The sequence below is a fragment of the Solea solea genome, chromosome 1, assembly GCF_958295425.1.
Source record: "Solea solea chromosome 1, fSolSol10.1, whole genome shotgun sequence".
Taxonomy (NCBI): Eukaryota; Metazoa; Chordata; class Actinopteri; order Pleuronectiformes; family Soleidae; genus Solea; species Solea solea.
The window spans coordinates 34686434-34702207 of NC_081134.1; the positions used below are offsets into that span (position 1 = coordinate 34686434).

General features: G+C 40.1%; 2 protein-coding genes across 2 annotated transcripts; one reads left to right on the plus strand and one right to left on the minus strand.

Annotated features, from left to right (window-relative positions):
* The first annotated feature begins 29 nt into the window (after positions 1 to 29).
* Positions 30 to 9078, plus strand: nom1 (nucleolar protein with MIF4G domain 1). Its single transcript, XM_058650977.1, has 11 exons — positions 30 to 1062; positions 1143 to 1255; positions 2011 to 2206; positions 2866 to 3189; positions 3303 to 3413; positions 3613 to 3783; positions 4479 to 4600; positions 4675 to 4807; positions 5667 to 5798; positions 6304 to 6413; positions 7425 to 9078. Exons 1-11 carry the CDS (start codon positions 157 to 159, stop codon positions 7600 to 7602), a joined length of 2496 nt encoding a protein of 831 aa, XP_058506960.1. The 5' UTR covers positions 30 to 156; the 3' UTR covers positions 7603 to 9078.
* Positions 9079 to 10146: 1068 nt separating this feature from the next.
* Positions 10147 to 12833, minus strand: mnx1 (motor neuron and pancreas homeobox 1). Its single transcript, XM_058651017.1, has 3 exons — positions 12250 to 12833; positions 11419 to 11579; positions 10147 to 10631 (listed from the first exon to the last, which is right to left on the minus strand). The coding sequence occupies exons 1-3, from the start codon at positions 12743 to 12745 to the stop codon at positions 10344 to 10346; spliced, it is 945 nt and encodes a 314-aa protein (XP_058507000.1). The 5' UTR covers positions 12746 to 12833; the 3' UTR covers positions 10147 to 10343.
* Between the last annotated feature and the right edge of the window lie 2941 nt (positions 12834 to 15774).

A 15774-nucleotide genomic window follows, 5' to 3' on the forward strand; every position in this document is an offset into this window, starting at 1 on the left:
GAAGTGAATAGTCATTTGACCCTGCGTATCGAAAATCCTCATGGAGATGCATGTGCATACTTTCAATCACTTTTAATCGTTCCACTGACTAACCGTGTGTTAACGTGCTCAGGTGACGGTTTATATTCACGCCAGTCGATATTTTAATAAGTAGAGATGAAGGGGAAATGGAAGCAGGACAGCAAGAAGAAGAAAAACGCCGTTTTGCAGAAATACTTGACTGCTGTAGGTGACTTTGTCAAAAGCAAAAGTGGCCCAGAAGAAGCAGAGCACGACCATGGGCTGAGGTTTGTGAAGAAGAAGAGCAGAAAGGAGTTACGCAAGGAGAAGAGAAAGCTGAAAAAAGCCAAAATGAAGAGTTATTACGAGGGCAACAAAACTCTCAGTTTGCCCTCTGTTGGCGGTGAGAACTCAGGTGAGAAACAGCCACAGGTGCCGAAAAAGAAGAAGAAGAAGAAAGTGAAGAAAGCAAGCGAAGATGCAGAGCAGTGTGTTAGTGCTCCTGTAGAGGAGCCAGTTAAATCTAAAACACCGAAATCTTCCAAGAAAGCTAAGAAAGTGAACAAGCTACAAGAGTCAAGAAAAATGGCTCTTCAGGAAGCAAACGAACAAGAGGACAGAGAAATAAAGAAACTTGAACGATGTCTTGGATTGAACAAAAGGAAAAACAAAAAAAGTCTCCCACAGTCCTTTGTGGCTGACGGACTTGATTACATCCTTGGTATACTTGACTCTGGGTCCTCAGCTGGAGCTGTGTATGACGATGATGATGACATGGATATGGCCAAAGCCAACTTTGAAAAGCTTGATGAGAATGACTCTGAGCTGTCAGATGAAGATCTTGGTGATGGTATGGCGAGTGAAGTCAGTGATGAAGACATGGACTCATCCGATAATGATGATGATGATGAGGAGGCGGAGGAGGATGACATGGTTGACGAGGAGGAAGCAGCAGAGGAGGAAATGGAGGATGACCAAGAAGAGATGGATGAAAATGAAGAAGAAGCTGAGGAAGAAACAGATACTCCTAACACAAAGACACCAGAATCCAAGCCAGAGACTGTAAGTTGACTTAAGCATTGATATCGTAGGTGCTGCAGAACATAACTAATCAGAGTTTACTCTCTTCCTCTGATCTCTAGGTCTCCTCGGCAACTGGAAAGTATATTATGCCTCACTTGCGTAACAGTGGAGATGACAAACGTAAAGCCGAGCTTGAAAAATTACAGAGAAATGTCAAAGGCCTGGTGAACAGGTAAGTTCATCTACAGTGTGATTTTTAAATGCTCTATTTGATGCCAAACACAGTACATTTTAAATCATTTTAATGTGAATATCCCAGCATTCATTCTTCATGTAAACGTGACATGTGGTAAGAGAAAACAACTTTGGGGCTGCAACATTATTAACTGTTTATCCCAAATAATGGAAAGTGCTTGTTAAAATTTGCCATAAACCCAAGGATAAATAATCCACATCTTGTAGATATTCACTTTGCTGTGTTATAACAGAACCATAGTAGTAGTGTTTGGCTACAGTTATTTGATTATCAAACCTTTTCGGTAATTAATCTTCTAAAAATAAATAATGTAGTTTAATTAAAAGGAATGTGATACTGAGGAGAGGATGATGGAGCACAGAGGATGAGATGACTGAAGAGATGAGACAGAATGACAAACTGGGGAGTGTAGGAGTTTTCTAATTCCAGAAGATGGCAGTGATGCAACATCTTTGATGAGAGCTGCAGTTAAACCCCATAGAAGAAGAAGAAAGACTGTCATGCAACAAAGTTTAGGCTTAAATGGATTTTCACATGATTGCAAACATCAGTCGTGTGACGAGACACTAAAATTCTTGGCCTTATACTTTAAATAGTTATCGATGGATATTGCCTTTCTTATTTGGTCAGTGTTGTAGTCAGCATAATCCCTGCCCTCTCATTCAGATCTCACTTATGTTCACTTTAAATTACCAGAAAAATTATTCACTCATAGTTTTCAATTTCTTCAGGCTGAGCGAGGCCAACTTGGCGTCTATCAGTGGTCAGTTAGAGGAGCTGTACATGAGCTGCAGCAGGAAGGATATGAACGACACACTGACAGAGGTGCTGCTTGCTGCCTGCGTCATGCCGACCCTGATGCCTGACAGACTTCTGATGGAGCACGTCCTGCTGGTCAGCATCCTCCATCACACCGTCGGACTGGAGGTAAAGAAAGTTAAATTGTTGCAGCCATTAAAATGGTAATTATGTTGATTATTTATTTAATTTGATTATTATTATTAATTCTAGTCACCTGTTCAACATGTGCCTGTTTTTCTTTGTTTTGTTTTACTGATTTACTGATTTCTTATCCAAATGACACCAAAGTCAACACTGCACACACTGGTGCGCTTAGTAATGCAGCTGCCAACAGTCAAAGTCAGCAGTGACTGGACACCCTAGTGCCCGAGTACCATTTTTCTTTTTTATATTGTGTTTGGAATTTTTCGTTTCATTACTGTTTAAGTTACTTCACACAGTAGTTTGGATTATTTTTGAGTTGATTTAAATAAAGGAAATACATTTTTTTAAGAAAGAAGGGTTTTTTAAGCATGTTGGAAAAGTCTATGTACTTAGCACCAGTGGTATTTTGAGTTTCCTGTTAAGTTTCAGGCATTTTTGTTGAAATCTTAAAGGACTGAAGCTTTGACTGAGCTCAGTGTGTAGACACCTTTATTCAGCGCAGTGAGTGCTTGTTTTAGGTGAGCTTATATAATTGCACTGTGGTGGTCTGTTTTTGCTAATATTTATCAAATGTCATTATCAAGTAACATCCATGAGTATAACTTTCAAATCTAAAACGTTTGATTTTCATCATTTTCCAGGTGGGAGCCAATTTCCTAGAGACAGTCGTGCGAAAGTTTGACGAGTTGTACAAGAGCCCAAGTGAAAGCAAAGAGTGTGACAACCTGGTGGCCATCATCGCTCACCTCTACAATTTCCAGGTGGTGCATTCTCTCCTCATCTTCGACATCCTCAAACTCTTAGTGGCAACGTTTACAGAGAAAGACATTGAGTTAGTTCTGTTTGTGCTGAAAAATGTCGGCTTCGCCTTGAGGAAAGACGACGCTCTGGCACTGAAGGAACTCATCTCTGAAGCCCAGCGCAAGGCCAGCGATTTGGGGACAAAGTTTCAGGACCAAACCAGGGTAAGGGGCAAAGACAAGTTCATCAGACATTTTTTAATGCATGGAATGAAAAATAATGCTTTGTCCTTATTGGAAGCTTATCTTTATAAAATCCTGTGTAAACTTGTCTTCAGGTGCGGTTCATGTTGGAAACCATGTTGGCTTTAAAGAACAATGATATGCGGAAAATCCCAGGCTATGACCCCGAGCCAATGGAGAAACTGAGGAAGTTGCAGAGGACTTTGGTGGGTGACTGTTACAATATTACTATATTTAGTCTTAAATAATCTAATGTTGTATTTTGGTAACTTTTCACATCTACCACCAGGTGGCTCCAAAGCACTATATCGAGTCAGAGTCGTTCAAGCTTTCAACCTGACCATCACTGAATTGAAGGCGCTCTCTCTATTCATCTAACACTTATGGTTTATTTGTGACACTCAGATCAGCCGCAGCGCTGGAGGCAGCGACGTGAAACTGCGGGTTTCTCTGGACAACCTCCTGGTCGCGGAGCAAGTCGGCCGCTGGTGGATCGTCGGCTCCTCGTGGAGCGGAGCGCCCATGATCGGCGAACCAGGGAACACAACCACAAAACAGAACACTGCTGAGGGACAGGTAAGAGAAAGAGGAATGCCTCCAGTATGCAGTATCTAAAGAATCTTATGATTTCAAAGTATTCATTCCTACTTTGCTTTTATTGTAAAGACCCAACTTATAAGAATCTGTACATACTTTACAGAGTGAGAAACCCTAGAAATTCTCCACAATTAGTACAGACTAGGTGAAGGTGAGGAAAAACTCCCTTCAAGCAGAAGCAGATTCAGGGAAAGTAGCGATCTGAGAAATCAGGAGGGGTGAGGGGGGAAGAGAGACCAGGGACAGCAATTAGAGAGATACAGAGAGAAGAAAGCAAACACAAAGTTAATGATGTGCTGAATGTACACACTTTTTTCAACTCCAGGAGGTCACTATGGTGTCAGCTCAGTGTTGGAGATCTCAGATTAAAATCTCAGCCTCATTATTCATTTTTAATAATGTAATTTTCTTAGATAGTTCCTTAGTAGCCTTGTCATTTTCCCAGGGTCAGACTGTTTTATTACTACTTTTATTAGTTTTAGAATTTAATAATACTGTTATTGAATTTTACTTTTCACTTTTGTAATAGTTCCTCATTTACATCGAAATGTTTCAAAGTTCACACCCTGTAGAAGCACTGATAATCCTTTTGAGGAATTTAAGGATTTATCGAAAATAATTATTTATATTTTTAGTTTTCGGTCATTGACATGTTGTAACTGTTTTTGTCTCAGTTTAGTGGCAAAGTTTTAGAGCTAGCGAGGAAACAGCGGATGAACACGGAAGTCAGAAGAAACATCTTCTGTGTTCTTATGACTAGTGAAGATTACCTGGATGCTTTTGAGAAACTGCTGAGGTTGGTAACAAATCTGTTGCAGCATTTGTTTTGATTTTCAGTTTGGCGTTACAATGTCTTTTCTCTGTCTGAAGGATGGGGCTGAAGGATAAGCAGGAGAGAGAGATCGTCCATGTTCTAATGGACTGTTGTCTGCAGGAAAAAACCTTTAACGCCTACTACGCCGTTCTCGGTGAAAAGTTCTGCTCCCACGACCGTCGCTTCCAGGTACTCGTCACCAAAAGCCCAAATAAGTTCCCTCAGTTAAGTTAATACAAATAGAATCTAATTTGAGTGTCTTGAAGTTAATATCACCAAATAAAGTCACCCCAGATCCACAGAAAAACACCACAAAATAATTGTGCTATAGTCTTTATCTTCTTATATTAATTAAATTTTTATCTAATGTAATTTGCTTTTGTTCTTGTTTAACACCTCATGTGTGCACTAACAAGAACCAGAACGAATTCCTTGTATTGTGGAAGATTTACCTGGCAATAAGTCTAAGTCTTATCTGCTATTTGAACCATTTCTCTTTTTTAATTAACATCTTACGTTTTAAACAGTTGAGATATCTATAATTGTTCATAAATAAATATATATATATTTTTAATTCAATCACAGGCTTTTTTTATTAATAACTTGTGGGTATGTGTTTATAAAGCTGGATATCTTACTGTACAGTTTATGTGGAAGTAAAGTGAAAGACACCCACTTAGTGTGTGACTGTGACCACCCAGTGTCTTAATCTGTGTGTGTGACCTGCCCGTGGCCTGCAGGTCACCACAGCAGTGTGGGAGTCTCTCACACCTCTCACCTCTGATATTATTTGACCCAAACTGTGACTCCAAACAATGGGGGCGAGACCACACTTCCTACTTAGCTGCCACGTCAGGCCACAGGTCTGCATCACAGACTGATGACCATTGTCCTCATCAAAGAGCTCCGACGCTGGCTGGTGGGAATGTTTGCCTTTCACATGTAAACTGGAGTGGAATTAGGGGATTACCTGTGCTGGGAAGAAGTTTCCTGATGTTTACATACAGTCACAGAATCTTTCAAATTGACTCCTTGTGTGTTGTCCTAGATGACTTTTCAGTTCAGCCTGTGGGACAAGTTCAGGGAACTGTCCAGCCTTCCCAGCGGCACCTTCAACAACCTGGTCCAGCTGGTCACACACTTCCTGCAGGGAAAGAGCCTCTCGCTCTCCATACTCAAAGTAAGAAATGCGCAACATGAAGCTTTCACTACGAGGGGTGGGAATCACGAGGTCCACGGTGCTAAACATATCACAGAACAGCAATTCAGCGATAATCGAGATAGTGAAAAACAATCATATAGCGATAGATCACGATATCTGTCTAAATGAAGAAAATAAAACATCTGTGAAAAGTTAAAAGGGTGGGTTTTCTCTATTTATTCACAACATAGAGAACAGAGTGTATCAAGCTTATTTATTAATGTAGCTTTCTCCGTGATTATCCCACTGTAAACACAAGGAGACATACAGTAGCTACACCCAAGGAGTGAAACTGGCAGGGACTATTTACTTTAAAGCACCTTCATTTGTTAATTAAAATATCGATATTTGCACTGCAGTATCAGTTCTCATTGCATGTGGAAGGACGATTCTTATGAATTCTATATCAATTTCATGGTTTTGATGACTTAAACTGAATTGAATCACCTTTATTACAGTTTACCTCTTCGATTTTTCTGTGCAGGTAATAGAGTTTGGGGAACTCGATAAGCCCACAGTGCGCTTCCTGCGTCAGGTGCTGATCAAACTACTAAAAGACACTCAACCAGAGGACCTGGTGGGCATTTTTGCAAGGTGAGTTTCATTTTTAATCTCGCATCAGTTTTATATTCTCTTTTTCACATAATATTCACAGTCATGGGAGCATGAACTCAGAATATGAGGAGAGTTTTCATGTGACTGTGCCACCAGAGAAGAAATCATCAGAGAAAATCATTAAAGAGCCAGTGTGTGACATTCAGGAGGGTTTATTGGTTGCAACTGAAAATACTACCCCAAGATTGTAGATGTGTATAATTGCTTTAAAAAAAAAGCATTAGGTCTTTGTAGTCTTAGAATAAGTGTTTTTAAATGTACTTTAATCAAGAGCCTTGCTTCATGTTTCTATGGGGTGCATTTTGCAGCAGAGGTTTATTCAGCAAACCAAGATCAACAAAATTATACCTGGTATATGAAGGCCACGGTAGCTTCCTGATACGCTCGTGTTAGGTAATGGTGAGTTGAGTAGTCCTCCTGTTTTGGTGCTTTTCCATTATACAGTTCTAGCACTACTCGGGATAGTACCCCCCACTTTTAAAAAAAAGAGTGTTTTAGTGAGCATACACCGTGGTCCATTGACGAGGTGCAGATGTTCCTTTGTTTGGCGACTGACGAGGATCCAGAGAGAGCCGGAGGTCGTGTATAAAATGACAAAATCAGGGCACTTTCGTGCAGTTGTGCTATGACGACCCCGTCCACATTTAGGAGGTCCTATGAAGAAATTGAAATGACGTGCCTGATGCCCAAACCGAGTCGAGTCGATTAGAGCCGGGTAGTGCTAAAACTGCATAATGGACCTGTTACAGTCTCACCATTAGATGTCACTAATGCGTACACACTGGACCTTTGACAATGATCTTCTCGGTTACACCTTAGTGTATTTCAATGACGAAACATAAAAAGAGCAATGCTGCTAACATGGCTTTAAGGTAAACTGTTCAGCAATGTTAGCCCACATCTTGTAAACCACACCTTCACTCTTTACTGCTGCGAGCCATGTGAACGTCTGAAAAATCAATGTCCCTCATTGTTCTCGTCGTCTGCCAGGATCTCAGGAATTCCCAAGCTAGGAATGCTGCGAGAGGGCTTGAAGCTTTTCATCAGCCATTTCCTGCTGAAGAATGCCCAGTCACAGGGACCAGCTGAGCAAGCAGCGCTGCTGTCGGAGCGCGCCCAGGTCGCCACCACGGCCATGGAGGCCAAAGAGGCCAAGCTCAAACTGTAAAACACACGGCAGCAGACGTACTTTAAAACCAGAACTGTGGAACGTAAGAGGACTTGTTGGGAGTGAAATGCAGCATCTTAATGTTTATTTAAAAAAAGAAAAAAATATCTCTTGATATTGAATCAGTGTCTTTGTACATATTTTTATTCTTTTAATCTGCTTTAATTTGGGTACTATTTTGGAATAAATTCCTGTAGATGTAGTTTGTGTAAGTTTGATAGCTTCATATCAAATTTTACATATCTCACAGAGAAGTTGTTCACGGTGGTGCATTATGTTTTCGTAAAACGTTCTAATTTTAATGTTTGAAGTTTGTTTCACATTATTCACACAAGCTTTGGGGGAAGATATCACTAAAACAGCTTAATATATCAAGTTTGTTTGCGGCGTCTGTCCTCATGGAGGCATATTAACACAAGAGTTAATATCACACTGTTCAGACACCTTGAACCGCCTCTCTGGACTATTTACATCCTTTTTTTCCACCCTTCTGGTTCACATTTGTATGTATTTATCATCCAAATGTTGATGTTGCCACTTTTCCACCTGCTGACAATAGAGGGATGCCGGCGTTGTTCATTCACTGTTTACACATCCTAATGAAATGACCCGGGGGCCTTTTCTGTTTGCTCACTGACATCAGTATCAGCCCCGCGTGGTTAGCATAGCAGAGGCGTTCTGTTACATTTGATACTTGCTCCCATTAATTAGCTCCATTGGTGTGGCCTGTGTCAGTCTAAGTCTGGAGCTGTGTCTGAGGTCAGGAATGGGCCACCAAGGTCAGCCAGAGGAAATGTCCTCACCGAGCTCGTGTCGCGTTGTGAACACAGATATGCTTCAGCGTCTCGATGACAAAGAGAGCATCCCTGCCTCAGCACAGGGACACGTGGACTGGAGGTGTTCTCGGTGAGAAAATGGAGGAAACCTGTGAAAAAGTGGAGATAGTGGCATCAATGGGCTCACTGTGCAGCCCATACACTGGCCATTGTCTGCAGCCGTGAGCCACACACTTGCCTCCAGCTTTACCTGCTGCTCTCTGGTTGGGCTTTGACCCTGGGCTGAACTTTGATTTAGTCTGCTAAAGCAAACAGCTGGAGATAAACCGGCAGATCCTGCAGTAATCCTGTTACAAATGGCATATAATCAGTCAACTCCCTGCTATAGTTTAACGCTGATGACGGCGGGAACTGCGATAACAAGTGAGAAGTGTTTTTGTGCTCTGTGTTTTCTGGTGCATAGTCTAAGTACATGTGCAGGAGACTTATTAAATTGTAGCTCAGTCACACTGGGAGACATCGCACAATGTTATCTTACAGTTTTAAAATTAAGGAAAAGGTTTAAAGTCAGGCTGCAATGATTCATCGGTTTACAATTTAAACAAGCTTTCTTTATTTTACAGTTGTGAAATGTGATTTTTTTTTTCCAGGTTTCTTTGCTGCCTATGACGAAGATATCATTAAATCTGAATCATTTTGACATTTGGGAGACACAAATCAAATGTTTTTGTACAGTTGTTGACATTAATGGAAGATTAATGAAGAAAATAATGAACAGATTAATAGTTTATTCAAAGTTGCAGCCTTGAAAACATGCCCCAGGTACATCTGTGTAGTTGAGAAGTGATCCTAATGGGATTTTTTGGTTTGCATTTGTTGTATTTGGGAAATTATTTTGATAATTATGGTCATTATTTCTTATAATGTGGGATTTTCTGTCATAAAGGAAGAGAGATTTTGTGATCTAACCTACAAAAAAGTCGATTCAAAGTAAAAATATGACACTGTTCTCATAATCTGACCAAAGCAACAGTAAAACTCAACATTTAAATCACACTTAAAAAAGAGCGTTTTGAATATTTTCGGAGCTGTGAATGAATCCACAATGATTTCATCCCTGAAAATGTTGCCCGCGCAGCCCAAGTTGTCGCTCAAGCAGCCGCTTAAAGGCTTTATTAATACGAGCCCATTGCTAGTGTGGTGTGAAATGTTTCCTCCGTCTGCTGCCTGCCTCGCTGTTTGCTCTCACTGCACGTTTGCACAGATCCGACAGCGCTATTAACAGTAATTCCCATGACCCCACCTGTCAGAGCAAGGAGAATAACACACGCCTGTGTCCGCAGCAGCAGCGGCAGCCGCAAACTCTGCAAGTGCGTCGTAAATCAAAAAAAAACATTTTACAGATCCTTTTATATTAAAAACCGTTTTATTTCACATTTTCCCACCAAGATAGACGCTAAACAATAATTTAGCATGCACTGGTATGACCGTTTTTATAAATACAGTTATAGAAAAATAAACATAACATTATTTTTTTTTCAGTGTGACATGGCACACTATATGGACACCATTTAACACCACAAAAAAACAACAAATAATCAAGACAAATGGCAGCAGAGTATTTGGCTGTGTGTGTGTGTTTGCTTTTTTTTATGGGAATTAATCACAATTTTTGCAACGTCCTGGTCCAGTTTACAGCGTTTTGCATATAAACCATGCAACATCACAGTTGAGCTGCAGTGCTGAACGTGTGTGTTTCTATTGCATGTTTTTTTTTTTTTTTTTACACGTGATTTATTTATTTTTTTGACCTATATTTTTATGATTCCATGACAAACAAAAATGCTCATTTATTCCAGTGGATTAGAGGTTGGATTACATGCACCTGTGTTTTACAGTGAGAATCCCCCCCACAGTCATTATTACTATGATGATGATGATGATGATGGTGAATCTTCTCCAGCTTCAGGGCTGTGGACTGATGTCACTGGTGTGATTCCTCTCGTCGTCTGAGGAGCAGTCCGATGAGTTGTACAGGAAAGCCTCGCCCTCGTCGTCGTCACTGTCTCTGAAGTCTCTTATTCTGCCATTTTTTGAGTCTGTCTTGCTGTGATAATCCGACTGATCGTGTCCGTCCGATTTCTCCTGGCCGCCCTTGGTGCCCTTTTGCTTCTCGGCCTCCTGGGCGGCCTGCTCCTTGGCCTTCTTACTTCGTTTCCACTTCATCCGTCTGTTCTGGAACCAGATTTTTACCTAAAGTAAGGAAAACACATCTTTATTTAGTTTATTTCATTTAAACAGAAGCGAGTGCGCATTTTGACCTAATGTCCAGTTTGACAACAGCATCCCCGAAAACAAATCATTTTAACACTCTTGTCTCTCATTTCTTTATATTTTATACATTTATTTTTTTACATAGCATAAAATCCGTAATCCTAAATTATAAAATATCACAAAAAGAAGAAAATATAATTATGTGCGTCACCAATCCACCTGAAAAGATGTATAAAATATTATTTTTTTATAAATGAAAGTATAGTAGAAGTAAATGAAAGTAGTATTATTTTTAAATAATCTCTTGTAACACGACTTCACCTATATGATTACTCTGTTTCTCTTGTCATGGTGCCGTTTTTGTTTTGTTTGTATGTTTGATATTTTGAATCTTCTACTAATTCTCCCCTTTTCGTGTGACAAAAAAGTGAAGTTCTTTGTTCTTTGTTAAGAACAAATAATCCACAATAAATATTCATAAAATGAATGCACCTGGTAATATTTGCAATATTAATGGGATTATCCCGGTAAAATAAGGGTTAAATCATAATTCAAATGAGGTGAACATTGTATAGAACAAGTAAAGTTTAAAAGAAACAAGAAAATGGTGGTGAATTGGCAACTCTTTAAAAAAATAAACATGTATTATTTAAAACATTAAATATTTTTTCTTCTTTTTTTTCTTATTATTCTATAAAAATTAACCATCGTGGGGTAAAAATGGGTTAAATATAGAGGCGTTGATGTATGTGCAGCCATCATTTACCTGCGTCTCTGTCAACATGAGGGACGTGGCCACTTCAAAGCGCTTTGGTCTCGACAGATACTTGTTCAGTTTGAACTGATGCTCCAGCTCCAGCAGCTGCTGACTCGTGAACGCAGTCCTGGGTCTCCTGCACTTGCCAAGCAAGTTGGACTGCGCCTGAGCTGCAAGACCAAAACAAAACAAAAACAACAATTATGTTAATATTTTGAAGATCCACTCATGGCAACAACTTGACTCATTACCAGGTTTTTTTCCGCATCTTTTCTTAAATTAACACTTCATTCTGATTATTTATCTGTTAATTTGCTCAGATTAAATGCAAAAAATTAAATGCAACAAATTAAAAAAATATATGACACATAAATGCAGCACTGGAGTCTTTTTCTGTAGATCCAGCGAAAGGCAGCTGCAAGAGTGTAGATATTGTACAATAATGAAGTGGTCCACATATGAATATGTCCACATAGAGAAGTTATTTGCCACTCCGTTTTGACCAAATCTGTAAAAACCATCTGAAACAAAAAGGCAGTATCTAGTGTGCAAACAGCATGTCGACTGTGGGTTTCACACTCCTCTGCTACTTTCCCCTCTGTCCATTATCTGTCCATTTTAGTTCCTCTCAGAAAAGCCATCACACAGTGACAGCCTGTTCATGCACACCATAATATCTGGGAGAAATTAAAGTCTCCAGAACTGATTTTATAACGAAATAGAGTCGAGATGCCAAGTGTGTTTTACGCACACTTCCATCAAACATTCAGATACTCTTGGATCCACATAAAACTATGAATAAAAATGTCTGTATTCATATAAAATGGGGGCAATACTCACAGTTAAAGTCAGACATTTTGGGCAGCATCATCCCGGCCGTGGACACGCGCAGCCAGTGGTCCAGCTGGAAGGTGCTGGCGGTCAGTTTGATGGGATCGTTGGCGTGGTGGTGATGGGAACCGTGCGGGTATGAGTAGGACAGAGCAGGGTGTTGGCCTGCGAGCGCAGCAGAGTAGGTGTACATGGGATGGCCGTAGAGAGCCTGTGCGGGGATCCCTGCGGTGCTCTGCGGGTGTAATCCAACCATGCCGTGCGGACTGTTGAGGAAACCCGGTTTAGGAATCAGGCCGCAGGTGGAAATCCTAGGCGGGGACGGCGTCTCTGCGCGTAAAGACTCTGCGCCGCTGGTCAGGTCCGGAACCGCCACGCTCCCAGACGTCGGGATGGAGGAAGAGGAGGAGGACAGAGAAGTCACCAGCGCCAGTGGAGACGTCTGCACTTTGGGTGTATCGACTGCTAAAAGCGCGTCAATGCGGAAGTTTTTAGACTTCTCCATTGGTGCCACCGCGGTGCGCGTCCTTGTCGCTGCTGCTGGTTAAACGGCGGAGAAGTCGGCGGCGTTTTCCCACCTCTCTGAAGTTATGATGTGGTCCGGAGTGTGAGGCAGCAGCTCCGTGTCACACTTAATCCCCGTCACATGGAGGTGATTGGTGCAGCGGTTTGCAGTGGGCTGTCCCAAACTGTGCGGGACCCAACAACGCCACTCTGCTGTAATCACTGTACAGCACAACTGTTGGCTGCATCACTGCTGTCAAATCATTGTGCAGTTATAGGAAAATAACCAAAACATGACAATAAAAGCTTCAGGTTTTCATCTGCTAACTATCATTCCATGTTAAAGAATAACACAGCATAATAACAAATGATTTTGTCGAGGAAAACACAATACAATCGCTAATTATTAAAGGTCAAATTATTTGTTCTTATATAATCTAAAACCTCATATATATGATTAATTAATCCAAGTCATCCAAAATCGACTGGCACTGGAATTATTCTGATTTATTTATTTATTTTGTATACAAAACAGAATTATGGAGAAAATGATGCATGCTTCAGAAATTTCACTAGTCCACATTTTGCTTTTCAAGTCAGAATGTAAGTTTTATTTAACAAAAGAAAAACAAACAAAAATTGCATTTTGGCATGTATTTATTTTTTATTTGCAAAGTCCCTTTGCACTGTCCCAGTGGATATTATATAAATGCACATATGCAAGATTATAGCCCAAAAGTAATTTCCATCGTCAGTCCTTCGGCAGGCAATAACATAACATGTACAATGTAACAATAAGAGTAAAATTAAGTGCAAAATAAAAAGACACAATGTTAAAGGAGATGAAATTGTCAATGTCCAACAGTGACCATCAAAATAAAATGACCATGCATGCTTTGGACACATTTTTGTGCAAATTACCTTTTTACCATATCGTGCTGCTCTATTTGAAATACTGTGAATATACATTCATCTGATGAAAGCAGTAACAGCCAATAACACAAATATTCCATGTTATTAATCATAAAAGAATATAATATTGCATTTGGATGGGTTTTTTTTTTAAATCCAAATAATGACAAATTATTTTTTCCCCTGAAAATCAAATGTCGACCCTGAAGTTTTGTGACATTTTCTTATTGTTCTGCATGGTCAGATTTATTTAAGGCAAATATTTAATCAAACGTTAAGCTTCAAACACAGAAAATATAGAAAACAAATTCAAATGTTCTAACAGATCATTTAAGTAAATGATCTGTTAGAACAGAATAGTTTCAATGTAAAAATGTATGTGCTTGGTCTATTTAAAAAAAATTAAATAAAATAAAAAATAAAATGAAAATTCATTCAGAGCATGTTGGGCCACTGAGAGGCCAACAGGGAAATTGAAGTGAAAGCCTTCTGTCGCTCCCCAAACCTGGAGGTGACAGACGCACAATCTGACGCGTAATAATAGAACCGTTTAACCAAATCAATCCGGTTACACCCTCACTGCTTCTAAATATGCATGTTGTGCAAAATTCTAACATGCAATAACTATGTTTTTTTCATATATATTTTCATATTTTTGATTATTTCTTTTTGCCTTTAGTGAAATGAGCAGTTGTGGGGGAAAAAATTTCACATTTCGGCGCAATCTTTGCGTAACGATCAGCACAAAAAAATATTTGTGATCGAAAGCCTTGAAGTGTGATTAGGCGAAGGATGTAATAGGCCTGTGGCTCCCGGTGACTTCGGTCTAATAAGCCACTTAAAGTTAATGGAAGAGGAGGTCAAGATGAGAATTATTGACACCCCGCTGCCCTTAACCTGTCTACCAATAAAGCTGATTAGTTTTTGTCAATTCATCAGCTGAGCGCGCGCTGCGGGACGTTTATTTGCTCGGGGGAAATCAACAAGTCACCGCGTAGTTTCCACGTAAAGGATCGCCATTTAATTGTGGACCTTGATGATCATGACCAATTACTGGATGATAACGGGCAGATTGATGTAGGAGGGACGCGTGGGGGCGTGCGTGGAGATGTGGACAAAATAGAAATGGGGGGGGGGGGGGTGGTCAATCCACTAATGGGGGTCCACTTCTGCCACCATATCAGCCTTTGGACAAAATGGATCCATGATGCAACAAATGGATTATTGTTAATATGCTCTGATTAAATGCAAAAAGAAAATATTATAACATGACACGTGAATGCAACACATAAATTCTTATTCTGCAGTTTCTCCACATTATTCTGCGTCTTATGATTCTTTTGTTATTGTTATTATAACAGCCGGACTCTCGATTGCCACGCGCCCGCGCGAGCTGCGCCGTGTCCCCACCTCAGCTTTAATTTCATTAAAGGGCCTCCTCCCATGAATATTTCTATTAAAGCGGCGGTGAAATATGGAGCCATTTAGTATTGGCCTTCACCGATCAGCAGATTTATCGCTCCTTTTCATCACATCTCGCGGAGAGAGAAATTAATAAGGGCGCCCAAGATGGAACCAGACCCTAAAACCCTGGTCTTTCCTGAAAGCTGTTAATTTGCTCCATAATTACTTTCACAATTAACTAAAATACAAATCAAAGTGACAAATCGGGACAGCTTATATATTAATTACGTTCGGCAAATGTGTTCATTATGAAAAGGCAATTTAAAGGGACCTGCGCTGTCTCCTTTGGCGCAACAAATGGGTGCAGTTACACAAATGGTCTCTTCAATGAAACTGCTTTTAAAAACGTTTTTTTCCCCTTGTCTGATGATTTGTCCCACGTGCTGCCTCATTACTGTAGAAATATCAATATCATTGTCAATGTCAGACTATTATCTGAGAGTGAAAGACACGCCTTCATCTCAAACTCTTCATGAAATTCAATACACTTCATTTGTCTCAAGCTTCTCATTAATAGACTCTGAATAAAGACGAGCCTGATGTAGGATACATGTGCTAGAAGCTCACAGTAGGCTGAAATATAGGCCCAATCAGAACTTATTGATCAAACAATTTGCGTGCATGCATGGGCCCTTATGTTCATGCTTTTAGAGC

Excerpts from the sequence above, each read along its gene's own strand:
- nom1 (XM_058650977.1), top strand. The coding sequence starts at position 157 with ATGAAGGGGAAATGGAAGCAGGACAGCAAGAAGAAGAAAAACGCCGTT. Across the intron at positions 4,808-5,666 it reads CCCACGACCGTCGCTTCCAG|ATGACTTTTCAGTTCAGCCT; the intron begins GTACTCGTCACC and ends GTGTTGTCCTAG. Across the intron at positions 6,414-7,424 it reads CTGGTGGGCATTTTTGCAAG|GATCTCAGGAATTCCCAAGC; the intron begins GTGAGTTTCATT and ends GTCGTCTGCCAG.
- mnx1 (XM_058651017.1), bottom strand. The coding sequence starts at position 12,745 with ATGGAGAAGTCTAAAAACTTCCGCATTGACGCGCTTTTAGCAGTCGAT. Across the intron at positions 11,580-12,249 it reads CAAAATGTCTGACTTTAACT|CTCAGGCGCAGTCCAACTTG; the intron begins GTGAGTATTGCC and ends TTGGTCTTGCAG. Across the intron at positions 10,632-11,418 it reads TCATGTTGACAGAGACGCAG|GTAAAAATCTGGTTCCAGAA; the intron begins GTAAATGATGGC and ends TCCTTACTTTAG.